Raw genomic sequence first — 27,573 nt, 5'->3', positions numbered from 1 at the left:
AATTATATTTCAGAAATTAAGAATTTATGAGAATTCTTTAGGAAGTTTCCGTCCTAAAGTTTATTTATACAATTTTATAGTTATGTATTTTTAGGTATTTTGAACTTTTAAAGAGACGTGTAAAAATAGTACACATGTTCGAATTGAAAATAGAGGGAAATTTCGGATAGTTATGGAAACGCTTATAATATGATCACTAATACTGCTGCAAATAAAATATGTATGTACATGCCGCGTACAACACGCTTAATTTGTGTGTTGTACGCGACTTATTTTTTATTTACTTAAACTGCGATATCATATACAATAGTATGATTTATGCATTTGTTATATCGAAACCAAATTTAAGGGGTAAACTTTTGTGATAACTTAAAATACTTTCCAAATCTCAAGCTTTTATAAGAAAAAAAATCTGATATTCAATTTTATGACGAAAACCAAAATTTAAAAATGTATTCAAAATATAATAATTATGATCACAAAATTCATTTTCATCAAAAACTAGAGCTACTCTACATTTTCTTCTCAAAGTTGGTTAAAACGTCTCTTATTAGAGATAAAATAGAAACCAAACAAAAAGAAATTGAAAAAACATGCAGCGGAACACATATTCGATTTTTTGAAATCGTCTTATATCAGAACTGTCTTATAACATTCGCAAGTATTTTACGTTGTTATACGAGGGGCGCCTGTAATAAGAACAACATGTAAGATAAAAATAATTTCAGGGAAGGGGCGGGATAAAGTAAAAGAACAGAGCCATTGAGAAGTAAAAACTATGTAAGTGCAATTATTGGGTTTTTAATAAAAAGCGGTCTTTCCATTTATAAAAATCACCTCAGTGCAAAATAGGCGTGATTGCTGGAGAGTTTAGATGAACTTTGATTCATCGCATTTCATTGCAAAGAGAAGTTCTAATAAGGAAATTTCTATACAGTAAAGTTTGCAAATATAAACTTTGAAATTAATTTTGTATTTAACGAAATAATACATCACTCAATACTTTCATAGGATGACATATAGATATCGCCACTAACATTCAAGCAAAATGTGTCAAAAATTCATGACATTATGATCGACAGTTTATATTTGACAATTTATATTTGTTTTAACGACATTACTTTTGTAATTTTCAGAACAATGCCAAAATCTAAATTTCGCATATTGATTTTAATATGAAAAAGTAACGCCCAAGCAACAATGGCTTGATAAGTGCTGTTTGGATTCTGCTCTGTCGGGACGAAGGAGTGGCCATGCAATCACGGATGATGCTGAACACTCTGGTTGCCAGAACTTTTCCGATAAACATAAAAAAATTGTTTCGAACACCGAAAAGTGAATTTGCGCGAGTTAGCTGAAATCTTAATGATTTTAATGAAAACAGCGTATTTGTTATCGTGCATGAAAAAAGCCCTGTTCAAGGAGCGTCACAAAAGCCGGCAAGCAAGATTACGGCCCTCGTTTATAAATGGTCATTTACCTTAAAATGCGCTCGATTATCTTAAAAAGAGTTTAAACGAGGTGTTAATTACGCAGAAAATTCATTAATAATCTTTGTTAATGTAAGCTACATTAATTATCGGTATGTTCAAGAAGAAATAGATCTAATACCAAAAGAAAAGTAAAAGGAGACGAAGGAAAAAAAGAAGAGAAAATATTCAATAGAAAGCCAGAGAGGACTTCCGTGCTTAAATGTACACCTTTATGATTTTGTTGTACAATTTGGCAGCACTTTGTAAAATCAAGGTTATATGTCACTGCCTACTGTGGTTCGTGAGCAGTCTATTCCATTTTCTGGGCGCGACTTCCAAACTTAGTATATCACATGAAGAAAAAACTCTCGCCCCTTCCCCCTTTTTAATAAAAATTCCTCTTCTTCAGATCATAAGAATTGTTTGACTCGTTATTACATTGTCTTCAATACGGTGAAACTATTGAAGAGTGCATATTTAACGTTATCAATACCTTCATCACGCAAATGCTAACAAAATCATTTTTTAATTCATTCAACTTTATGTGAATGGATTCCTTTTACCTTCAAACTTCTTACTATATTACACTACTTCATAAAATTAACTAAAATAAACTAAAATCGAAAATATTTCTTTATGCAAAACAATTTTTTACTCTATTTATCTTTATTTTTATTTTCAATTTGAAAATCTTTAGCCAAAGCTAAAATATGCTTAGCGTGAAAGAACAAATTAGAGATCACAAAAAAACAATCGAAACTGCAAAGAAAATCCCATGCGCATGTGAGTCTAGTAAAAAAAAACAACAAAATGTATTTTTCTTCCATCAACTAATATAGGAATATTAAGCACTCACACCACGACAATAAAAGCAATCGCAGCCATCGTTAAGTTCGGCAGCCAACTGACTCAATGGTTTGCACACAAATTTCAGTTGAACATCACAATCCGTTCAAGTCGCGGATAACTTCGATACTTAATTTATATTAGAAAGTAAGTAAAGTCAATTCAAAAAAACATCTTAGCCGTTCCCCAAATTTTAAAAAAATTATACAAATAAAGAAGCAATTAAGTAAAATTACGTAATAAAAGGATATATTGCCGACACTAATGTATTACTATTTGTTATGCGCCCACTTTGCCTTGTTCCAAATGCTTCAGATATCAGAAAATAACTGTTTCAAGTAACGTTCATTAAATTTTAGTGACAATTAGAACGGTTTCGGGTGTTATTGTTTTCATCTGTGCTCTTAAGAAAAATCAAAAAAACTTTTAATAATAAATAAAAGATGATAATCAAAAAAAGGTTAAAAATGTTTGTGCGTCTAGAATAGAAAACCAAAATAAGCAAAAACTTGCAGCATTTTTTGTTTTCTTCTTTTTGTAACTAAATGGTAACCACAAATAGTAGTGTTAAGTTTCAAGAAAGAATGAAAGAAACTCGAAGATTTCAATAATGTTAACCAAATATGACGCTTATTATCCGTCATGCAAGAGTATGTTAAGTCTATCCTTTTGCATGCACCTATTTAGAAATGGATTTTTTCTTGATATTCCGTAAACTTTTGATATTCCTACGGACGTAGCTTTGATGAGTTAGTGAATTCGCTAAATAGTAAGCAAAAACTCGCTCCTTTCTTAAATAATTATGAGTAACGGGGTTATATGTATATAATTTTCTTCGCTTATTTTTAAGTAGAGATTCAGATCCAGAAGACCAAGTAAATTCAAAAGGCTCTATCAGTTACGTGTAATATTCATTATTTAATAAACGAACAAAGACAAGAATGGGATTATAAACCAGATGATTTCTGAGCAGACTCTCTCTTACTTGTCTATTCTATCAACTTGTCAAATTCTGTAATCATAAGATCTAGAAGATATATAAATGAATGTGATAGAGAAGCTACAGTAAACTGGCTTGGTTTATGCGGAGCTGCCCACACAAATTACCATTAAATGAAAACCATGAGAGACAACTCTCAACAATAAGGATGAAATGATTCCGAAAAATATTCGTTCTCAACTTCAAAAGTATGAAATGCTATGCCATTTATATTAAAACACATAATAAAGTGTCTAAACTACGCAGTTAAGTTAAAAAAGATGTCTAAACAGCTAACTGGACATAACAATACCAAGGATGCAGCTTAAGTTTATTATGTGGCCATTTCGTGTCGTTAACAAAATAACTATTCTATCTCTGATCCCATTATGCAATCCGATGTTGCTTGTTATATAACATGTTTTATTCAAAGAAGGAAAATTTATTTTTGAAGAACTTGAGCAGAGCGCTTTATTCAAGCAACTTTCCGCTGAGTAATAATAGATAAATAATATAGATAATTGTGCAAGAATTTAAATAAAAAATTTCTTTCATTTCTTCGTCTCGTTTAGGTATTAATTTATTAAACAGATGTCTTCGTTTTTTTATTTTTAGATCCCTTAGAATAACGAACGTGTACCGAAATTTGGTATTATTTCAGATTTCTATGCGTTTGTGCTTATACTTGCGTGTAAATGCCTATGTGCGCCTGTACATATACATATACATATATATATATATATATATATATACGTAGAATGAGATTTCTTAATGTTTGTATACGCTTATGTGTCCGTTTGTGATCTAAAAATATTTACAAAAAGTCTGCAAATTCTTATAAGATATAAAAATTATTCCAAAGTGTGCCCAGCTTGTGTTGGCCTATACAAGCAAACATTTGCTCTGAATTATTTTAATACTCTATCTAGAATCTTATATTTGTTACAAATATTAGCTTGCCTCCGATGTCTACTTCTCTATGATTTTATATCGTTGCTATTTATTCATAAGCAATTTGTGTTTTTAATTTCTTCTTTTGCACGCAAGAGGGTGTAAGGAGCAGAAATCCGCTATTACGGCCCGCGTTTGCTCATTAGAAAAAATATGCTAAAAATAATTTGAAAGAAATCGGACTTGCATTGGACCAATGAGGCTATGCTAGATTTACAAATCAGCTAAATCAAATGTAATCGTAATTAGCATGAACAACATCTAGACATATTTGTAAATTTATCCATTAGTATTGCCACCTCAAAACTCTGTTCAGAAGAAAAATCCTAATCTCAAATTGTGAAACTTCGAAAGTATTTAATTCGTTCATTAATTTCATTACTTATATCTATGTAATGTGCCATTACTTGTAAACAAATTTCGTGCTACCTGAAATTCATATAATGCTTCGGGTAATTATTCGTACAAAGTTTGGTGATTGAAGAATTCATGACCAATTCCTGAACGCTAACGGGGCTGATTGATAGTGGTTTTAATTTGAAAATACGAAAAAGGTGAACGTTCGAAACAAAATTTTGAAGTCGAGCAATGGACTTAAACAATTGATTTACTAATTGGGAACTTACATTGACAACAGTGAAAAGCATGCATTTGTGGCCAAAGGTTAAAATCGAAATCGGGATGCCAACAGAGAAGTAGATATTAGTAAATTTATTCATTAGATAACCCGGCAAAGAATATTTATAGCCTCCTAAGCTGGTAAATATAGTAAACGTGTGAGGGCTATAATAAAATGATTTTAATACTGAGAGGGTTTACTTAATAATGTCTCCGACATCTGTCTTTTTCTTTCACAGGCAAATAATATCATAGCAATTATAAATTCTAAGCCTTTCGAAGCGAATAGTTATGTGCTTCGAATTAAATATCAAACTCAGAAAATTTTATTGCGCCGAATAGTGTATTAAACACATACATATAATTTATTTTTAAAGGCAATATTTGTGAAACGACTTACAATGTTTGCAAGCCAAGTCAAAAATTCCTTCTTGAGCAGTGCTCTTTTTAGTTTTACATATCTTTGGCGATTATCAAAACGAACGTGTAAGAAAATCATGTTCAACTATGAACAAATATTTTACCCTCACCATCTTCATCCTAAAAAAGGCTAAAGCAAATAAACGAGAAAAATTAAATTGTTATATTTACCATATTGGGTACGAGTGTATGCCCGCGATTTTTTGGCATATTTTCAACACGTGCTTGCGTCCAAAAAGTTTCAATATTTTTGCCAAACTTGAACCCGATATCTTAATTTTTGTTACCCAGAAAACATTTCTTACAAATGGGCGCATAGTCGGACAGCTTTGCTTAGATGGATTCCGAATTTGGCATAGTCAAATATTTATATATTTTTTAGATTCTCTGAACCTTTCGTCGTTTTTAGCGTCAAAAAGTTTTTGACAAAAGACATATGACCCTATTCTGGAGTACTGGGTATAATAATGTTGATGTTAACTAAAATTATATTGCGTTGTCATTAACGACAAACGAAATACAATATAAGTTTAGTACAAAAATTCCAAGGACATGACGGTAATAAATTTTGATTTTACCATTGTCTCTGAAATGAAAATACATATTCATAATTATTAATAAGATCCATACATTTTTGAAGATAGCTGAATCGCTTTAGGAATGGCGACGCATTACCGCCTCGTCTCATAAGGAACAAGAACGGGCTACCTTTCGCACTCACAATCTTAAAAGAATAAACGATTTTTTATTGTAGGCAGTCTATAACGAACTTCGTACATATAAATTCGATTCTCAAATTGCAAGGGAAGTCGATTGATTCAAACCCCTCAATTGTCACAACGCACACTTTGCCTGCGTTTTTGATAAAACATTATTATTTTCCCAATATTTTTGCACAAGAATATCTTTCTGGAGCACAAAACTTGAGACAAGTCTTTAGTTAACGATTTATAACTCTGGTATAGAGCCAAAAGAGATCGCAGGCAACAGTCTCTCTTAAAGCAAGCCATACAGTTCAGATTTTGATCCCCGTCCTGAAATTCTTCGAGAGATTATAACACCTCTCTTTTTCGTTCTGAAACTTCAACTCCAGTAAAAAACCTTCATGTGCACTTTTTTTTTTGAATACGTGCAAAATAAGAATCATTAAAATGTTCATTAAATTGATAAAGTAAAATGAAATGAAGAGAAAATTTACGGCTTGCGTGGTATGATATTTCCTAACTCATAAAAAACAAGCGAACATAATCGCCCTTCGATAACCTTGAAGGCTTACAGCACTTGTTGACCCTGTATGTGTCATTAAGCAATAAAAAATTACTTCAGTATGATTCATAGTCATGGAATGCGGCGATTTTTATTTAAATGTTTATAGGACAAGACATTATAAAGAACCGGGTCCGCAATTAACGAAAATCAGTTATTTTATTTTCACTTCACTTATCGCATTTCTTACTAAAACTAAGGTAATTGACCTTATAGTTCTTTCCCAATATTGTTAACGAAAATTATGGCATTTCCATTAATTGTTTATTTTGGCGCGAACTATTTATTAATTGAATATCACAAGAAAATGTTTTCTAGCATATTGATATATATTGCGGCCAAAAAGATCTGATTGCCAATTTGTTTACCATTTAGCATTATAATATGAACACTAAACATAATCATTGTTTTCCGTGAATCAGCAGATATTTCGATTTATGAGGGTGCCTTAATAACCCTGTCCTTCTTCCAATAAAACACATTTAAAGTAAGCTAACAGGCAATATCTTTCCTTGATAGGGAATAAGAAAATTCACTTTGTTCAATAAAATTGCGTAATAATTTTTCTTCATTTAAACACTATTGGAAATTGGTAAAACAAAATTAGTGATAATATAATTTTTACTTAAGTATGACTTTAAAACGAAATCACATACATTGGTTATTTCTTTTATTCAAGTTTCTTTTCGAGTAAGCAGAGTGCAAAACAAAGTCAAATAGCATGGACGCTATTAAAAAGAAAATGCAAGCGATGAAAATCGACAAAGATGCAGCTTTGGAACGTGCTGCTCTTTGCGAACAGCAAGCACGCGATGCTAATTTGCGTGCTGAGAAGGTAAAAATTGAATTTTTAAAAAAAAAAAACTTTTTCCTTTAATGCGATATTTGTAATTTGTTAAATAATCCCTTATTATCAGCTGTAAATATTTTAAATAAATGTTTGCTATAAATGATTTTCTTTGATATAGGCCGAGGAGGAAGCACGTCAGTTGCAAAAGAAGATACAAACAGTTGAAAACGAATTAGATCAAACCCAAGAAGCTTTGACGTTAGTCACTGGCAAATTGGAGGAAAAGAATAAAGCTTTGCAAAATGTAAGTATATATGTATAACGTTATTTTTGAAAAAATTTTAAAGATATGCTCCAATTTAAGATATGCATAAGATACATTCAAAAACAAATCTTTTACAATAATTATGGGGAGGTAAGAGTTTTATACAAGTTGCTCAATGAGTGTTTATATATCTGAGAACAACATTAAACATATTTCTCTCTAGTATATTTTTCTCTAAAAGAAAAAATTTTAAAAATAAAAAAGATAGAACGAACACGAACGATAACAAAAAGAAAGAGAAATAGAATAATCAAAAGCAACAATTGCTCATACCACAAAAATACTTATGCATGTTAGTATTTACATCCCCGCACATAAATATCAAATGACCGAAGAACTACATATAACCCAAATGATCTCAACAATGATTATCCATCGTATGAATTGAATAATTTGTGGATCTCTTTTTCATATTTATGGTTGTATAACGCATGCGTTGAAAAATACTAATAATAAAAAAATATTGTGACAACTTTAGCAAACGTCTTGGACGCTCTTAACTTTAAATAAATTTTTATTAACTATTTGGAAACCAAAGCGCAACGGTCTAAAGGATTTTCACCATTAACTTGCGAACGATCTTATTATGTCTTACATGGTCAATCCGAATGTCGCAGCAATGCGATTGAACGTAACAAAATCCTTAGCGCTTTCAAATATATTGCAATTTTTAGCTTAACTGACAGATAGACTCAATATCTTTCAAAGATTTGATTCTTCAAAAGTGGGTAGATTTTTAAAGACCTTTGATGTTTATTTTTATCGATTGCCTAACGAAAGACAAGCTGGCTACCCTCTTTCGCATTGTTCAGTGATTAGGCAGTGAATTTAAAGTACAAAAATATGTTAAGATGTTCTATTATATTAAGCAAATTGGAAATAGTGTATAGAGAGCAATAGACACAATCACTTTGTTCATTTATTCACATACGATGACATAATTGTTAGGGCTCAAATCTACGAATTTTACGTGGACATATTAGTTACTTATGTCTGCATCACCCCTATGTATTTTCACTCCAGATATAAATTTTAAGGTCCAAATGACTATTTAATATCTGCATGCAGCACTGTGTAGGAGATATGAATTATTTAAAAGAAAAAAAGCAAATTTTTTTTTCAATTTTGCGTCAAATATAATATTAGTTCCAGAGAAAAAAGATACGTGAGAATGTTTAATGAGATAGTTAGAGGATTAATGCCTGAAAAATGAGAGTTGTTAACTATTCGATACAAAGCACAAATGCTATGCAAATGTATGCTACGTGTATGTGGACATGCCAGACACTGTGAACGTTCGAAAATATTAGTTTAGCTCTTTCTAACAGCCACCAAATCGTACCGTTAACTTAAGTAAAAGTTAAGAATACGACAACATTTAGTTGTTGTTGTTGTTTTACACATTATTTTTAATGCTTTTGTGGGAGCAAAATGCACATTAGGAGCAAAGTAAAAATAAAATAAAGCGAAATAAAATCTTATACTACCACACTGCAGCTCCGCATAGAGCAGAGAACACGCTGGTATTTAAGCGGCAAACTGAAGGGGCACTAGGGAATCGGACGTGTCGACAAATATCTAATATAAACGTTTCCTGCACTTACAACTGGAAACTGGAATCGGTAAAGATTAACTCATTACGGAAATGCATTAAATCTAAATATTTCCTAAAGAAGTGTTTAACCTAAGCGTAGTTCGCACGATTAATTCTGTTTGAAGGGAAGAAATGGTGTTGAAGATTTTCACGCTGCGTTATAACATAAAAAGGCAAAGCAACACGCTTCACATAAAAGAATGTAATTAATATGTTGAGGCGAAAGTGAAAAGTGTGCAATAAAATGAACTAAAGAAGTGTAACAATAAACGAAACTTTGGCATCGGCCAAATTGGTCTAAAAGATGTTTCGAACAGGAACTTGCATTTATTTGATTTGTAAAAGCAAATAAATTAACAAGTTTTTTATAGCAAATCTTCAATCAATGGAACCGATTCTAAATTAAATTTTAAATTTTTATGGAACCAAAAATAAATCGTTTAATTTTCCTGGATTACATCTAGCCTTAAAACTTTAATTTAATCAGTTATCAATAACAGAGAAGAAAAAATTTTATTGCGATATATTTTAAATTTAAATAATTGAATCATTGCCAAAAACTTGACATTGCTTTTTTGAATCAGAAATTTATATAAGATTGAAAGCAATAAAAAACCCGTATGAACATACCAATTAAATCATCAACTGTGCTCACCGATGAATCGAAAGGTTTAGTTAGTTTTAAAATAAAATTTGTTATATGTTTCAGCCAAAAATTTTGATAATATGGTAGAAAACGTGCTCAGTGAGAGTAATAGGGTAAACAGTAATATATGGCAAACGGTTCATCACAGGAGAACTTCTAAAAAAGAATTATCATACGCCAATGCATCAAAGAAAAATTTGACACATCCACCAAAAGAGAATAAAACGATCCGTTCAACGGTTATAAATGTGGATATAATATCTAATAAAGTGGCAACACTACAGTTGCCGTCGTCTAAAAGACTATTAAATGATTACAATACAAATGCAATTGGTCCGCTACACAAAGAGCATAATTTATTCAATAAAAAGAAAAAATATAAGAAGAATACAATATCAAGTATCTCAATAGCAAACAAAATCTACAACGTAGATGGTAAGAGCGGCAGTAGTAATAAGTCGCATATAGCAAATGGCAGTGCCTCACTGCCGCGGCCTAAACGCTTGAATCAAATAAGACAAATTAAACGTGCCCATCGCCATTTATTGACTAGTGGTGGAAATGACAAACAGCAGCCAACTTTACAAAGTCAACGAGCTGTTAATAAAATAAATTATCACGCGAACAGCTGTTCCTCAAAGAAAACATTACAGAAAAATGCCCATAGCAGTGGTCGGGGCAGAGAGAGTGGTGCATTATCAACCAGTAGAGTTAACAAAAATAAAAATAATAAAGGAGGAAACTATAAAACGAATCGTTTCCGCGAAAATATTCAATCATCTTCACAATATCGTACATACAATCGTCAGACAATAAAAAAGAAAAGGGTGAAATCAATAAACCAAGCTTCCAGTGAATCTGTCACATCATCCCGTTGGTGTTCCATTGAGAAGCAATTGGATATATTAGAAAAGCTTTTGCATTATTGTGATGAGGAAGAGAATATTGTATTACAAGATTGGCACAAACAATTAAATGCAAACTGTTGGTCCTACGCAACGTCGTGTCTGCAGAGCGAAAACGAAGAAGCAAATCCAGCGAGTTTAAATGCCCGGAGTCGGAGTGACGTTATGTCAAATCAAAGTATATCTTCCAGTGAAGAATGCCGCAATGAATATATTTGCACTACGCAATTAAATATGTCCCTAGTGCCCTCCACTTTAAAGCGCCGGGGTCATCAACATCACCCGCGGTTTTCTGGCACGCGACGTTCAAATGTGACTCCTAACGTACAAGAAATCTTGGCTGCTCTGAATAAACGTGAAATAAACCCTTCTCACGTTCAGTCCGAAGTTGGTGAAACCGAGGCTACATTATCGACATTGGACGACCCTTACTCTGCACCGTCCATCGACGAGCCCGATGGTGATCCCGCAGCTGCTCAACGAATTAAATCTGCTTTAAACTTGCCACTTACTGATTCGGTAACGACATCGCTTGGTAGCAATAGCCCTACACCTGATGATAGTAGTATGGTGGACGAAGGGGTGATCTCTGCTCAAATGCCTCAATCTCCAAGTATGCTGGGTATGTCTACTCAAATGCCAAAAGAGAAGAAACTCAAAATAAAACGTGATAAAAATGCCTCGGAACAGACTAAGGACAAGAAATGTAAAAAATTGTCCAATTCTTCAAAAAGAGATAAACAGAAACGCTCTTCTGGCTGTCTAGAAACCGCCGCAGAGATCTCGAACGATACAGGATCTGCAGCCACGGACGAAGGAATAGCTATCGATGATGATGATATGCAAACAGCTGAATGGGCTAAGCTACGATGCACTAGTGAAGCGGCAGAAATAGTGGCTGAACGTGAAGCTCGTCGAAGTAAAAATCGTTGCTCCGACTACCCTGGCCTGGCGTTTGGCCGTTCCATCTTTAGTTCGGATACTATGATGAAATTCAATATTATACGCAATGAATTACACAACATCATGAATACACAACTGAAACGGGTAATTAGTGAAAGCAACATTTAAAACATTTATTAAAATCTTAAATATTTGGATACAATAATCTTAACAAAAACCTTGCTGTTGTACAGGACTTAAAATGTCATGTTTGAAAATATCTTAAAAGAGGTATGCAAATGTATGTGCGCTTGCCATGACATAATATCTGCCATTTTTTAAAAGCAAACATTCGCGTAATTATTCAATGAGAAATTTTGAAAATTATGTTTCTCTAAATTCATTTCATGTGCAATGATTACGTAGTGTATGAAGGAATTTTGCTTAATCTGTTTCGTTACAGCTTGTTGGTTTTGTGTTTTCATCAGTTTTTTTTATTTTGCCGGCAAAGACGCATATAACGTATTCAAGCACTTATCTCTTTTTCGTTCTGCGAGCATATGACAGCAATCTCAAAACACATAGATATGTGAAATTACAAGTGTGGTGCATGCAAACAGAATTTTTCAATTATTGTGACGATTCCAATTCTTTGCCTCTCTTTTTATATATATAGTATATATACTATCGTCTTTCACTTCACTACTACCTCTCGTCTTTCAACAATGATCCACTTAACTTATCGAAGTAAATCACCGAATAGTTAGGTGTATAGATAGACTGTTCGTCAATTTGATATGGTGAGGAAAACTTGTTTAAAGTTTTCAATTTTGGAATCATAAAATATCTTTCTTGTATTTTCTAGCCTCTCTTTTTCTCTGTTGTCTATATAGCAGCATGTCAGCAATTTTCGTAATTTTTTGACCTTAGTTTGTTTCATGATGTTGCCAGTTTTCGTTTATTTAAAAAAATCTTTACGTATAAATGTGTAAATGTATACATAATATTTATACACCATCATTTGTATATACATATGTAGTTGTGTGTTTGTGTATGTTTTCGCGTGCATATGTGTAGGCTTTTAATTAAAATTTCTGCTACAAATATTGGGTAACTTTTTCTCCACAAAGTTGATATGAGGAACATGGGCTTTGAAAATGGGCTTAATGCCTAAAAACGTTCATGTGACAAAATTTATATAATTATATATCGGTTACAATATTTTCATGTTGTTTCGTTAATATATGTGCAATGTTACGGTTGTACTTAATTTGTGCATGCGGCTCATATTTTGGCAAATATATATAGTATATATACTATCAATTTCCTTTTTTTTTTTGAGGAAGCGTGAAGTGCTCTTATACATCAATTTTATCCTGCAATGTATATATCTCAACAATGAGAACTCAATTGAAAAAAAATATTCGCAGAACTTATTTATTATTACAATATGATAGTCACGTGATTTTACCATCAAAAAAACATAATTGATTACTCATAAGTTTGTGAGCGATAAGATATACAACACAAAAAAACTGTTCACTTTACTCTAGAATTTAATAAAGTGTAATGAACATATCACACGAAACCAAACGTGAAAAAAAACTAATAACGTATTTCAGTGCATATCCACAAACATGCACTGAAACTTCACTACATTGTCTGCAAGTAATATCTAATTTAATATTTATTGTTTCGCTTCGTAATTCGCGTTTGTTTTCTAAATGACTTTTCACTTTTGTTCAAGGCGAGATACAGAAGTTAAAATCTTTCCGGTCTTTCAAATTGGACATTTCCAATCTTTCAAATTGTCATCTCGTCCCTGAGCTGTATTCATACTAGTTGAATGTCTGGTCTTCTGATTTCACAACTACTCTTGCAAGAGCAAGAAAAGACCATTGGGATTTCTTTCTTTGTTTTTTTTTTGTTTTTGCGTGCCCGACCTCTGTATTTTCATTGTGATTATCAAAGTAACCCTTACGCCAAACTTAAGACAACAGCTGTAGCAGAACCACATAAAGTATATCGAGCTGCTACAATTTTTTTCCACCACTTCTCATTTAACAGAAAGTACGACGTCTTTTCTGTTACTTCTCATTTAACAGAACATTTAACTAAACGTTTTTAAAAGAGGTCCTTTTTAAAATGAAATTATTTTTACAACCTTTTAAAAGAGAAAAAAGTTATATTATACAAAAAAGTAAACTTAATATATATTTTCTATAGATTTGCTTTTTGAACTCTTATAGATTATTTAAGGTTTCTTGCTTTACTATTTTAGTTCACTTCTATGGAAAATCTCTAATAAGAAAGTTTTTTAACTACAATTTCTAATTAGGATAGTTGCTGTGTGTATAAGAGGGGATTGAATTTTTATACAATATTTAAATCAAATCCTCCCTTTAAATGGTTTAATTCTCTTTAGAAATGATGCAAACTATTTTCTACATAAATTTTACCAAGCAGCTTTATAAAGCTTATATATTAGCAAGTTGTTTTCGTAAACCTTTTAAGAAATTTTCTCTGCACAAAGGAATTATCTCTTTCTTTCCCCTACTAATTGTGAATCATAACAGCGTTGTATTTTGTTTTACTATTATGAATTCAATACTTATTCTCTCGTCAAGTTTTGACGAAAATCTAGGCGAGGCTTTCTCTTCATGTTGGCAAAACATTTGTTTGACTCTTTTCCACTACCTAGATATTAAATGGCGGTTTTTGTCAACGTAGTCGTTCGTCACTACCACTCTACGATAATAAGTTTATTCATTCGTTGTGAAAAATTCGTGCGATGCACTTCACTTTGTGTATTTAAATTGTACACATACTATTTGAGTTTTAAAAATTCAGAGAGAAATAGAAGCGATATTGCAAGTGAATATTAAGCAAATAAATAATAATTATTTTAAAAATGATTTTGGTGGTCTAACCAGAAAGAAAAACATCCAATTTACTAAGTAAAAAAAATAACAACCGGTAATCGCTTTTTATCTAATGTTTCGTGTTTATTCGTTGTCACAGCCACTCGTTTTCACATCATTACCATTTTCTTCTGTCCATCAATAAAAAGTAACTTAATGAAAAATTGTAAAGAAAAACCAAAAAGAAGATAACCGCATATATATTTTTCACGTAGTGGAAAAATCTGTTTGAAGTGCCGAAAAAAAATTATAAAAAGCAAAGATAACCAGGAATATTGTTATACTTATTTCATTACAAGTAAAAAAGTTTTGATAACGAAATCAAGAAAGCAGATAAACAAAAATGACGACCAACATTCCACAAGGCACCCTCTTGGATGTGCTTAAAAAAAAAATGCGTCAAACTAAGGAAGAAATGGAAAAATATAAAGATGAATGCGAGGAGTACCAAAAGCGCTTACAAACAGAGATTGTTAGGCGGGAAGAAGTAAGTAAAATAATAAAAATAGGATTGAAAATAGGTACAAAAGTTAAGACGGTAAGCCACTAAAAAAAATTAAATGAAAGGAAAAACCAGCAAATTAAATCGCTAGATTTTTTTAAAATAAATAGCAGTTATTTTTTATTTTATTTTTCTATATTTTTCTTTTATTGGTGGTTGGAGTAGTTGCTTTTGTGAATTTGTTGTCTTTCAAAGATACGCATAAGACTCTATAATAGGAAAGACAAAGATAAATATAATATTGAAATTACTGAGAAAGAGACATGAACAGAAGACCTGCAAAAGATACGAAGTTATTTTCTCTAAGCTACGATTTTAACAGACTTCTATATATTTAATTCCTTGCAGCTTTACAAAGCAAATTATTTTTAGCTCATGTTCCGGTTTAGTTAATGAACTAATCATATTTTTAATTATTTTCCTATTTCATATGTTATTTGTTCAGCTTGTTTCGCAAATCTTACTGCCATTATATTTAGTATCCATTATGCATTCATTTCCCCGAGTTTAGGTGGCTTCACAAAATTTCCGTTTTCGTACAATACATAATTGAGGGTGTTCGGCTGGATGAATTCAGCAGGCAAAAAGTAAAAACGAATATAGTTTTGCTGCCATTTACGGTTATGTTAAGAAAACTTCTATTTATAAACGTTTTTGTTATTATATCCCATGCTTCCATACATACTTGTTTAATTGTGACAAAGAACATTGTTACTGAATGTCACGCCACATATACATTCGCAAGTTCAGTAGGGGGACTATTATTTCTATATCAATTTTGTTGCATTTCATCACATTTTTGGTATTGCGTTTTCTATGTTCTTCTCCCTTCTTTAACATTTCCTTACATCTATATTTAGCCGATTGAATAATTATTTATTTTGTGAGATTGTACGTGCCTATGGTAATTTCCTGATAATTGTTTTCAAAGTTATAGGCTTAAATGTCCACAGGTTATTTGCGGACTTATGAACGTTCTTGCTATATGCAGTCGTTTTAAATTGGTGGGAAAAGAATCCAGAATGGTTTAACCAATGTTTAAAAAGCATTGACATTTTTCAAATAATTTAACTTTATCTAAACTATTAACTAATTTTTATCTTTAAATGGATGCAAAATGTGCTACGGTTTGAATCATCCGCATTTTATTGCGATAAGATTTGAAAGGCTCTGTTTTCCGCGCTTATAAAATCTGGCATTTCTTTGTATTTCTATTTAACATCTGATAGAACATTTCTTGAAATCTTTCTTTAAGGACCAACTCGGTTAGCTTTTCGCAGAATCTGTCAGGATGCCAAAGTACTTCCAACGCTGAAGTGTCCACTTCGAGCAATCGCTACACAATTCTAATGAGTTTGCAAGGAAGTGCAGCTTATATTTTTTATGGAGATTTATGGCGAACTGTAAATTGTCCGAAAATAAAACAAAAAGCAATTTCAGTGAATAGTTAGACAGCCTATCTTTTGGGCGCTTAATGTTGACGGTGTTCGTTTTATTATTCAGATGTAATTTATAGGCAATTGTTTTTTACTTATCACATTCGTCGTATTAAGTGACAGAAGATATTTTTCTTTTGTTTTTTTATTCGCAAAGCACAAGGAAATACACAAATTATACTGTCGATCAAAGAAACACTTGATATAGAGAGTACTGCAGTTTAAATTCTAGCAATGTATTTTTATTAGATTTTACAAACGGGAGTAATCGATATGCTACGGCATTCATCAGTTAAAATGAATCTCCAATTTCCGTCTATAGAGCACGCCTACAGCCGCAAAAGGTCGAAAATTAGAAATATCCTCGCCAATGCTTCTTTCTTTTTGTAATTCGCTTTATTCCACTAGTGCTCCTTTACAATTAACATATTCTTACATGGCACCATGCAGTACCGATTGCTTCACAATCTTTACATGTGCATGTTTTCTTTACATTGTTTACGGACATCAGCATGGAGTTGGGTCTCAATAGTTAACGGTGGTTTTCCAACATTTAGAGTTCTTGGGAAAAGAGTTTTAGCAACTAAGAATTCGGAGAATAGACTTTCTTAACAGTCTACAACACATCGTGAATTATTACCTCCATCTTGATACGTAAAAAGATTTCCTTAACTCGTGGATTATTATTCACTACACACTTAATTATTCAATTAATTTTGCTGCGATTGTATATATGGTATCGTAAAATAAATTTGTCAATTTTTGTACGTTTTTCTAAAGCGAAAAAAAGGCGCCACATGGCATAGTTGCTTTACAAACTTGGGACTCGCACAAGTGTGTCGCCGTAGTTTCTTGAGTGGATCTTGAAGTATGTACAGTGCCTTCACCATATTGTAACGCCTAGAAATTGGGAATGCAATCGCAGGATTAATATTCGTGAATTTGCAACTTTTAAGCATAGTAATGTCCTAATCAACACTGGCTAGTTCCCTTCAATAGCTATGCAAATTTTCATTTATAATACATTGTATGTAACATGGTATAAAAGGAAGAACTTTTCGTCTATATTCTTTAAGACAAATCAACATTTTATCTAGTGATTGTCTCTGTTTTTGTTAGCCGCTAAGCATTTCGTCTCCGCTTCCAATCTTGCTGAAATTTAAGTTTTTTAGTTTGCAAGTTAGCATCTTACAAACACTACGGTTTTTTGTTATGATTCAAGGTGTCAGTATGTGCGTTATATTAATGTAAATAAAATTAATACACGCAGGAAGGCGCGGTAAGAGAGTCGAGCATTCCTAACACATGCTCATCTTGTCTCTTTTCGCGGTATACACATAAAATTTCCAGCAAATAAGGCACACATTGTGCGTGCAAATGTATGAAATATATTTATTTTTTTCGATTTATCGCAATGAATAAAGCCACAAAAAGGCTTATTTCATCGACGAGTTATACAATATTTGTTACCCTGCATCTCCCTTTATTCTTCGTAGTAGTCACCGTGCTTCAAATCAAATGAAGGGGAATTGTTTTTCTGAATTTTAAAACAACGATGACGTAATTTTCGTTTTGCTCTCTTTACATATCTATTAAATTAAAATTATGTGAGGGAGCAAAATAGTTTATGCTATAAAAAATTATAAATTTTTAATATTGGATAATGATGTGTCCATCTTTTGCCGTTTTCATTAAGTGGTGACAGCAGCATGGTTTTTGGTGTTTTTTTAAATTCTTTTATTACAGCTTTTTGTTCATCATCGAAACAGGATCGTCCTCTCTTTGGAAGCGGTGTTATTTAAGTTTGATCATATAATAACAAACTTAAAAGAGACTACTTTACATGTAGTAGATAGCTTTAGGAATTTGATTTCTCTATACTTTAGAGTTTCGTTTGAAGCATATCTTTGAATTTAGTTATAAGAATTTAGATTAGATTTAAAAGTTTTTTTCAGATCTATTTAATTTGCTTTTTTGTAAATAAAAATGAATGAATTGCAGGCCGAATCTGAAGTTGCAGCTTTGAATCGCCGCATTCAATTGCTCGAAGAAGACTTAGAACGTTCGGAGGAACGTTTGGGCTCAGCCACAGCTAAACTCTCCGAAGCTTCCCAAGCAGCGGATGAAAGTGAACGGTTAGTATCAGCTTTCAATGCGAATTGTATTGAAAGTTTTGTTTATTATTATTTTACACAATTTATTATTTAGCTATATGTTTAAAAATATGTTCAAAATTCTACGCCACTTTTATTATTGCAAAAAATTCCCATGTGGTAAAGGTCTCACAAACAATAGTTTATAAGTCATTTAAAAGAAAAGATCATACATTAAACCTGTTTATAAACATTTAGGATACGAAAAGCTCTTGAAAATCGTACAAATATGGAAGATGACAGAGTAGCCATATTGGAAGCCCAATTAGCTCAAGCAAAATTAATTGCAGAAGAAGCCGATAAAAAATATGAAGAGGTATATGCTCTTAAACAAAAACAAAACAAAAACTTAATTTTTTCTTCTCTGTGAGAACGTAGGGTTCTAGGGTTATCAGGGGTTTGCGCAGCGTTTATAATTTTTTTTTTTTGGGGTCAGATAATCTACGGTAATGCTTTCTATTTTTTATTTATTTATTTATTTTCTTGACATTAAGTGCTCCTGGTTTATTAAATATAACTTTCTAGCTTTAAGTGCTATTTACGTATTGCGAGTAACGGATGTCACCTGTAGTGTGTATGTCATGGTTTTCTGGAATTTGTGCAAATTTCAAGGTTCTATTTTAATACATAACTTATGAATTAAGCCTATTTTTAAGTCTTAAGCCCTTTATGCTACTTACTTGTCAATTTTTCTTTAAATGTTTGTTTTTGATCTTATTTGAAGAGAAATTACGTTTTGGTACTTATTGATTTGTACTTTTTAAAAACTCTAAAGGCGTTATAACCAAAGAAATTTTCAGAATTTATTAAAATTCCCATGGATTCGAGCGTAAACAAAAAAGTGGTTCAGTGAAAACGTATGAGATTTGTAGCACTTTGCAAAAGACAAGGTATTCGAGGGTCATAACTTTTTTATCTTTTAAATCATAAAACAAACTATTCAGAAAATATCCAAGCGACTGAGGTATGTCTTATTAAAACGTTGGAAATGTTTAAAGTGCATTCAAGATGATTATGACGTCTATTATGACAAATTTTTAAAAAGTTTGCGTTTTATAAGCTTTTCTCTTTGTAGGCCATTTTAGGCCTTTGCGTTGAAATAGGCAACTTTCTGAAATATCCCAAAGTTAAGTCTCATCTGCTCAGTTTAATTTTGGAATTGAATGTTTGATCCAAGAGCAGAAGAAAGAATATGGTGAAATGAGCTCAAAGTAATGAGTTATTCACGAATACTTGCAAAAGACTAGTAAAGGGTGTGTACCCCTTGTGTATCTATAACCTTGAACATAAGAACATAGTGATTTCAGCTTCAAACCATTAACGGGGAATGATTGGAAAAAACTACTAGCAAAGTTATATATGTCGTGATTGCACACCAACTCAACTGCATATACAACTATTTTGTCGATTAGGCGATTTCATCATGACTAATCATACACTTTTGAATGATATAGTTCTACCAAATAAGTTGTAGGTCGTCATCCTTTCGCTTGTATAGATATGTATGTTGTACAGGTGTGTTTCATGTTTAATTGTTATGTAGAAAGAGGTGTACTAGTTTCAGTTTTCATGTAAATTTTGTGACAGTGAGACGTTCAACCGCATACACTAGTCGGACAAACGAGAGAAACCGAATGCCTCAAGCAGTTGGAAATCTCATACCAATTAAAAATTCATATTCATAGCACACTTTTTAGTATAACCTCATATTTCGTCCTAAAAATATGTTGGCTGTAAACAGTCAATGGTTTTAAAAACTCTCGTATCATATAACAGAGACGTACTTAGTCAATTTCCAAAAGTACTCCGTTTTTCAGGATTTAATATAAATATGAGGTTGTGTAAATATGAATTTTTTTTGGAATATTTGCTACGTAGATGCATAGAGTGGTCAAATTTTCTTACAGTCATAAAAAGTTTGACAAGAAATATTTTGTATTGTTTACGTTACAAATCTTTGTTTTAAATGCCTTTAGAAAGCACTTGAATTTTAAATATTACTCAATTGAATAACGAACAAAAAATGCAAAAATGGATTTTTTATATTTTCCCTTCCTTATAAAACAACAACATCAACACCAACAACAATAATAATAATAACAATCATCCCAATGATCACCAAATCGCATTGACTGGAATTCTGGCGCTCTACCTACGGCTGGGCAACTTTTATTGGAATGGATTTACATTTTCATATTTTAAATGTCTATCAATATATATATATATATATGTTCGTGTATGTGTATGCGCACCCTTCCCTCTTCTATGTTTCAAACAACGTCGTTGGTCGACGATGAACGATAACGATACGTTTGCGTCATGATATAAATCTTGGATGTCTTCTTTGGGCAACAAACGATCAAAAACATTACGTTTTTCTATATAAATGAAATCATCCAGCGCCCGTAAGATCCTTGAGAATCGCGCCCTTGCCGATGAAGAACGCATGGACGCTCTTGAGAATCAATTGAAGGAAGCACGTTTCCTTGCCGAGGAGGCTGACAAGAAATATGATGAGGTGCAAATTAATAAAAATATATTAACACCAACAAAAGTAACAAAAATAAAAACGACAACAACAGCAACATTATTTAACGTTGATGCTGATTGTTCATCATCTACCAATAAACAAAATAACTCTGTTGTCAATGAAAATAATACCACTAGCACCGCCACCAACACGATGCCTAACAGCACTTATAACTTGTCCATACTCTCATCTGGTATCATTGCTAATATTAACGAAGTCAACAAAAGTCCAGCTTCGAATTTGTCGCAGACTTGATTCAAAGTGTTGGATCATAGACAGTTTATAATGATCAAATGTGTGCCTTTATCGCGTTGTTATTACTGAATACCTACCAGTAGTTTACTACAAGCTCTACAGTTTTTGTATATAAATTAAGATGAATTAATGAGCATTAAAATTTGAATTGTCTTGCAGACATCAAGCACATTCATGATTCAGCGTAAAAACCATTTTTAAAATTTTCGGACTAATGAATTTTCTACACCTTTGTCCTCAACACAAAAGGTGCAGAATTGCGAGTCAGATGAATTCGAAGTTGGACGTAAAAATGTACAATTTTAAGAACAAAGTTTTTGTACAGCAAAATGCTTTTATATATATACAATAACAAGAAATGTTACTGACACTAATTAAGAGGTATGATATAAATTTCATTAAGTAGGTGGATTTGATTTTTAATTGAAAACGAAGTTAAAACTTATGCGGGTATTTATATAAAAAGAAAAATAATGTAAAATCAGTTGACTCGCACGGTCATCCCTAACTGTCAATGAAATTTTGTTAATTTTTTAAGTGCTTTTGGAATTAAAAAAAAAAAGTATTTATTGAGATTAGTTGAAGCAGTTAATTGAAAATGAAAATGGAATTCGAATAAGATTTCAATTTCACAAAAACACAATCAGAAAGTGTTTAACACTTCCTCTCTTCATTCTTAACATAATTTATTTCATAGTTATTTCCAATTATTGGAATAATATTCGTGACCATAGAATGTCACTTCTGTTATTGTATCTAAAGCACAGTTATGGAAGAAAAAAATTTTTTTTTTGCTGTATAACTCACGATTTATTTTTACAAATAAGTTTAATTGTCAATAAAGATTTCAATGGTCTTAATTAAAAGCAAAACCCATACGTTAAACTTTATTCGCTTTTCATTGTTGGAGCATTACGTTCACTTAGGTCTTCTCACTTTTCGGTATGTGTGTAGGATTAGCTTATGGCCAATTGAGTTGAAGGAAAAGTGAGTTTATTCTTTATTCCCACAAGCCAGTCGGGAATGACATTCTCTCAAGTACGAGGAAATATTTTTTATTAGCTTTTATCAGCCACGACCGATAGTTCGTCTGTCTTTTATCGTTTTGGGTATAAATATATCCGAAAAAGTTTATATGTTAATGTTATATCTATTTACGTATATTTTAATATCTTTTCTAAAAATTTTTACCCGTAATTGTGGAATAATTGGTTTTTTCGTAATTGTGAACAGACCCAGACACGTTATGTGTCAAAAGTCAGCTAAATTAATGTTAATTAGTACTAATTTAGTTGGTTTTTGTGTTCGATACGCCAGCAGCAAGAAGAAAAATATTTATACTAGGCTTGTTTTTCTACCTGGACAGAGTTTTCAAATGTAGTCAGCATAACAACGAATAGAAGCACAAACAGTCAGTTCAATACAAGGTCGATTGTAATGTTAATTACAGTTAGCGAAAAACTAAGTTTGGCAGTTATCCTAAAGCAAGGGTAGCCTTCCATGTTTTTTAGAATTGATGAAGTCAAATAAGTCGAGAAGGGAGTTTAAAACATAGATCGAAATTGAATTTAAAAATTTCTTAAATGTCTATAAACCAAAGACTTGAACTGCAGGCGGTGATATCCCGGTGTAGGATCTTGCGAAATTTTATTCGTCCGAATTAGTTTCTGGTTCTCAAGCAAGTGCACAAGATTAGGTTCACTTCGAATTTCAAACTAATCCGAAATCATTGCTTGGCAAACTACTAGCACAAGTAAAATGATGAAAGTATTCATAACTCATACTTAATACTCTATAGAAATTATAGAAATTTTTTGGTGTTCTTTCTTCCAAGCAAATTATTTTTCAGGAAATATTAGGGTGCCGACAATTTTCTGCGCACTTCTTTTGTAATTGGTACACTGGTTTAATAGGGCCACTGTGGACTCTGGTGAATATTCCCATTAAATTTCATTTCACTTATCGCCAGGTCGTATGTTATAATATATATGACGAAGCACAAGTAACCGTCAGCGATGTAATATCATCCACGTATAATCGTTGGAAATAATAAGGGGAATTTTTCTTCAGAGGGTCTAGCACATATGCTTCTTAAAAACAAATTATTAAAATCAAAAAGTTGCTGCTTTTCCGTAGAGGAAACAAGGGAAATTAGAAGGCGCTCTATAGTTAACAAAAGGGATAATCTGATATCCATTCTTCGTTAGTGATGCTCTCCTTTTTTGTACCGGGAAGTTAGTATTCTTATATCCATTGTAGTTTCCGAGTAATAAGTCTCACTTAAAGTAATAAGCACAAAAGTCTCGGTTTACGTACTCAGTGGCGTGGTTTTTAATAACTGCTTGCATCCAAGGACTTGCAATGTTTTTGCCAATCTTGAAGCTCATATCTTAATTTTCGTAAATGGACAGTTGGGCATGACTAAAACCATTCATAACATACAATGTATACTTTACTGGGTACCTGATGCTGCCTTCTGCGGGTTCCAAACCTTGTGAGAGAGTCAGTACACTCCGCATTTTTTGGTGCTAGGTATAAAAATGAAAAGAAACCAAGTATTTATTCGTTAAAAACTCTTAGTATCTTAAGACCGCAGAAGCTTGTCTTTGTAAACCTGTCTTAGTGTAACATAGTATTCATTTATCAGCGTGAGAGCACTATGGCGTCGTATTTATCTGGCGAGAAAAATTTCGTAATACCTTCAGATCCAATAGTGAACGCAAATATTTTAGTTTTTTGCATTGATATTTCATCCTCTCTAATAACAAAAAAAAAAAAAAACTTTTGACTACGGCCTAATCTTTTATATTTACTTAAAAAAAAGAAAATCGAAAGAATTTAAGTTGGATATCTTACCGAGTTACATAGTTGTCGCAGGATTAGCTAAGGAATTTAGATGCAAATATTTATCCATCCATGTTCTAGCTTACACGTAATGAGTAACACTTACAACAAAAGAGTAGACTGCATACGGTAAGCCCCATTTTTTTGCGAATATGAAGCAAGCATCGTAATTTTTTGCAATGGGGAGTATATTTTCCAGCTACAGGTACACAAACGAACAGACATGCCTACACCATTTCAGAATGTCTTGCAAACGTTTTGACACAAGCACAATGTTCTTATCCTTTAGTGGGTGGTTGTAGAAAGTTGTTTGTAGCTCTTTTAGATCGTTTTTGGCTCCAACATAAAGGAAACAAACAAAGAGTGTATGGACGATGTTCATTTTGTTTAGAATACTTTTCAAGTTTTAAAGCATTTTGAACAGCGTAAAGTTCTTTTGTGCATAAAAAATAATATATAAAGTAAATCAATCCACCTACTCTTCAAACGACGAAAACATAATTGTCTTTAAATGTGCATATTGTTATTTTGTGTTTGTACGCCCGCCTAGTTTCGTGTGTTCTCCGAAATTGTTTCTTTTGTATGCATACTCATTATGTTAATATTTTTTATTTTTTCCCTCCCAATTTATCGAAATCTTCAAAATTTTATTGATGTTTTCCTACGAATAATTGTACATAAATAAACGAATAAATATTGAAAAAAAGGTTGCCCGTAAATTGGCCATGGTGGAAGCGGATCTGGAACGTGCTGAAGAGCGTGCTGAACAAGGAGAAAAGTATGTTTAAGTAAAATGGAGAAAAATAATTAAGTTAAAATTATACGATTAACTTGCGTTACACTTATTATGATCGTTAGCTTTAAATGTTTCTAATGAAATAAGAATTTTTAACCTAACCTTTCCTTTGTTTTTATTTCTGTTGTTTGTTTTTATATCAATTTTTAGCTAGCTAGCTCTCTGTTTTTATGATGTCTTGTTTTATTGTATAAAATGTGAATAATTTTTCCAAAAGAATAATTCTTTATATATATAAAGACAAAAGAAAAGCATGTTTTGCAATATTTTACACTTGAAAGTCACCGTTGTCTCACTTCCTATCATTTGTAAATTATTCACATTCAATGCAATAAAAAACGTTATCGAAATTGCGTTCTAAACTAATATACATATATTTTTTTTCCAATGTTTTTTGTTATCCATTATTTTGTGCTGCCGCTGTTGAAAAAATATTCTAACTTCCTATCCCTTCTCGCAAAACCAACACAACCTCACTTTCTGCTTGTTAAATAATCATGTACAACGATGATTTTTTTATAAATCACAACAAATCTGCTTGATTTGCCTACATTGCATTTTTCTTGTTGTTGAACTGCATTGAAATTGATTATCGACTAATGAAGGTGGCCAGGAAACTAGTCCTTATGGAACAGGATCTGGAACGTTCTGAGGAAAAAGTTGAACTGAGCGAAAGGTTCGTTATATTGTGTGCACCTGTAACAAAGCAATTAACAAAATATATATACGTGTGTTACTGTTTTAAAGATTAATATTTACCAATTATTCTTTAGAAGTATCAAAGAAAAAAAGAAAAGAAGAAAGGAAACAAACGTAAAGTCTTTTTCTATTCTTTTCACAAAAGTTTTTTTTCTAATCCAAATTCCGAATTTCTGATATAAAGCTTAGAAAATTGAAGATAGGCGGCTAATCAACAAATCAATTTTGTTAAGTTTTATTTAGTATCTATAAGTTAGGAAAGCCTACTTTAATTTCATTTCAAATTCTTATTGAAATTTAAATTGACGGCATTAAAGACTGTCCAAACTCTTAGGAGAAATAAATTTCACGCCTTACACATTTATGTAAAAAATGTAGTTTGCTCGATATGCCATATGTGGTATATAATCTACGAAAGCATAATAAAAATGCTTGAAAACCAACAAAGGCTTTCTTCAAGAATAAATTTATTGAAGACTAACACATTTTATTTTTTTCGTTTCATTTGTATTATATATGATAACAAGGCTTAGATATTAGGGATAAACTTAAGCGAGCATATCTTCGATTTTCTAACACGTGAGATATATGGTTAAGTTAAAATTCTTTCTGGACTTTACGTTTCTTTCCACTTTAAATTCGAATTAATTCATAAAATTATTAAAATTTGAAAATTATTAATACATATTTGAAATTTCCAATTTCCTTTAGCAAAATTGTTGAACTTGAAGAAGAATTGCGCGTTGTCGGTAACAATTTGAAATCCCTCGAAGTTTCCGAAGAAAAGGTTTGTTTAATTTTTCATATTGTTTTAAAGATATTTTAACTTTCTTCTACAAAAAAATTAAAATTATTAATTTTTACAGAAAAGAAATTTACTTAAATTTAAGCGTTTGTTAACAGACAGACAGTACTTAAGTTTTTGTAAATTTCCTTAAAAATATTATTATTATTGAACTCATTGTTTCTTCCACTACGCAACTTTAATTTAACTGCAAACTTCTTTTTTATTCATTTCTCTTAAAAATAAAAATTTTGAAAAACCAACCATCTTATCCTGCTGTCAATCCTATATATACATCAACGATACCAACCCACCCAAACACTATGGCAAAAAAAAAAATTGCAATACGTTCACGATCTAACAAAAAATGGAATGTACAAATTTTATACATCCCACCTTCCACCCACCATCACATTTTCTTGTTTGTCTCATATTGAATTAAAAACAATAAATCCATACAACAACAACAATAACAATAAACAGGCTAACCAACGTGAAGAAGAATACAAGAACCAAATCAAGACCTTGAACACCCGTCTCAAGGAGGTATATACAATTAAATAATGTTTTCTATAAAAATTAATACTTTTTCTTTATACCTTAAAAATAAAAAAGAAAAAGTTGTTAATTGTTGTTATTTGAGAAATGAGAATGCAAGAAAAAATAACAAAAAAAGTTTTTCCCACAAACAAAATAAGATGAGAACATGCACAAACACCTGAGCCAATACCAAAGAAAAAAATTTACGTCAATTTTATTATCTAAGACAATAAAATTGGCCTCAAAGTCTAGGGGTTTGGTTTTTCTCTCAATGTTCTAACCACAGAATTTTTATTGTTGTTGACTAATCCCTATGTGTACATAAAAAAAACGAAACTGTTGTCATCATTGCCAGCTTAACATTTTTTCATATATATTTATATATTTGATAAACACATACCACTTACTACCATTTTAAA

At 31.7% G+C, this 27,573-nt stretch overlaps 1 protein-coding gene across 18 annotated transcripts in view; it reads left to right on the top strand.

Annotated features, from left to right (window-relative positions):
• The first annotated feature begins 2,350 nt into the window (after positions 1-2,350).
• The window catches only part of LOC119641789 (tropomyosin-2), a 39,389-nt gene continuing 14,166 nt past the window's right edge, over positions 2,351-27,573 (top strand). For 2 of the 18 annotated variants that reach the window (XM_038040637.1, XM_038040632.1), the window contains exons 1-8: positions 2,355-2,465; positions 7,232-7,387; positions 7,521-7,646; positions 18,555-18,688; positions 21,107-21,224; positions 25,043-25,113; positions 26,542-26,617; positions 27,098-27,160. In XM_038040637.1, the coding sequence (XP_037896565.1) occupies positions 7,274-7,387; positions 7,521-7,646; positions 18,555-18,688; positions 21,107-21,224; positions 25,043-25,113; positions 26,542-26,617; positions 27,098-27,160 (702 nt within the window). In that variant the 5' untranslated portion in view covers positions 2,355-2,465; positions 7,232-7,273. Of the gene's footprint in view, positions 2,466-7,231; positions 7,388-7,520; positions 7,647-8,954; positions 11,860-14,365; positions 15,103-18,554; positions 18,689-18,904; positions 19,023-21,106; positions 21,225-25,042; positions 25,114-25,736; positions 25,808-26,541; positions 26,618-27,097; positions 27,161-27,573 lie in introns of those variants that run through there. The other 16 variants (XM_038040638.1, XM_038040633.1, XM_038040634.1 and 13 more) reach the window with 15 other exon arrangements.

The sequence above is a fragment of the Glossina fuscipes genome, unplaced genomic scaffold (genome assembly GCF_014805625.2).
Source record: "Glossina fuscipes isolate IAEA_lab_2018 unplaced genomic scaffold, Yale_Gfus_2 177, whole genome shotgun sequence".
In the NCBI taxonomy this organism is placed as follows: Eukaryota; Metazoa; Arthropoda; class Insecta; order Diptera; family Glossinidae; genus Glossina; species Glossina fuscipes.
The sequence above is the reverse complement of the archived record's forward strand: the minus strand, read 5'-3'. Positions and strand labels throughout refer to the sequence as shown.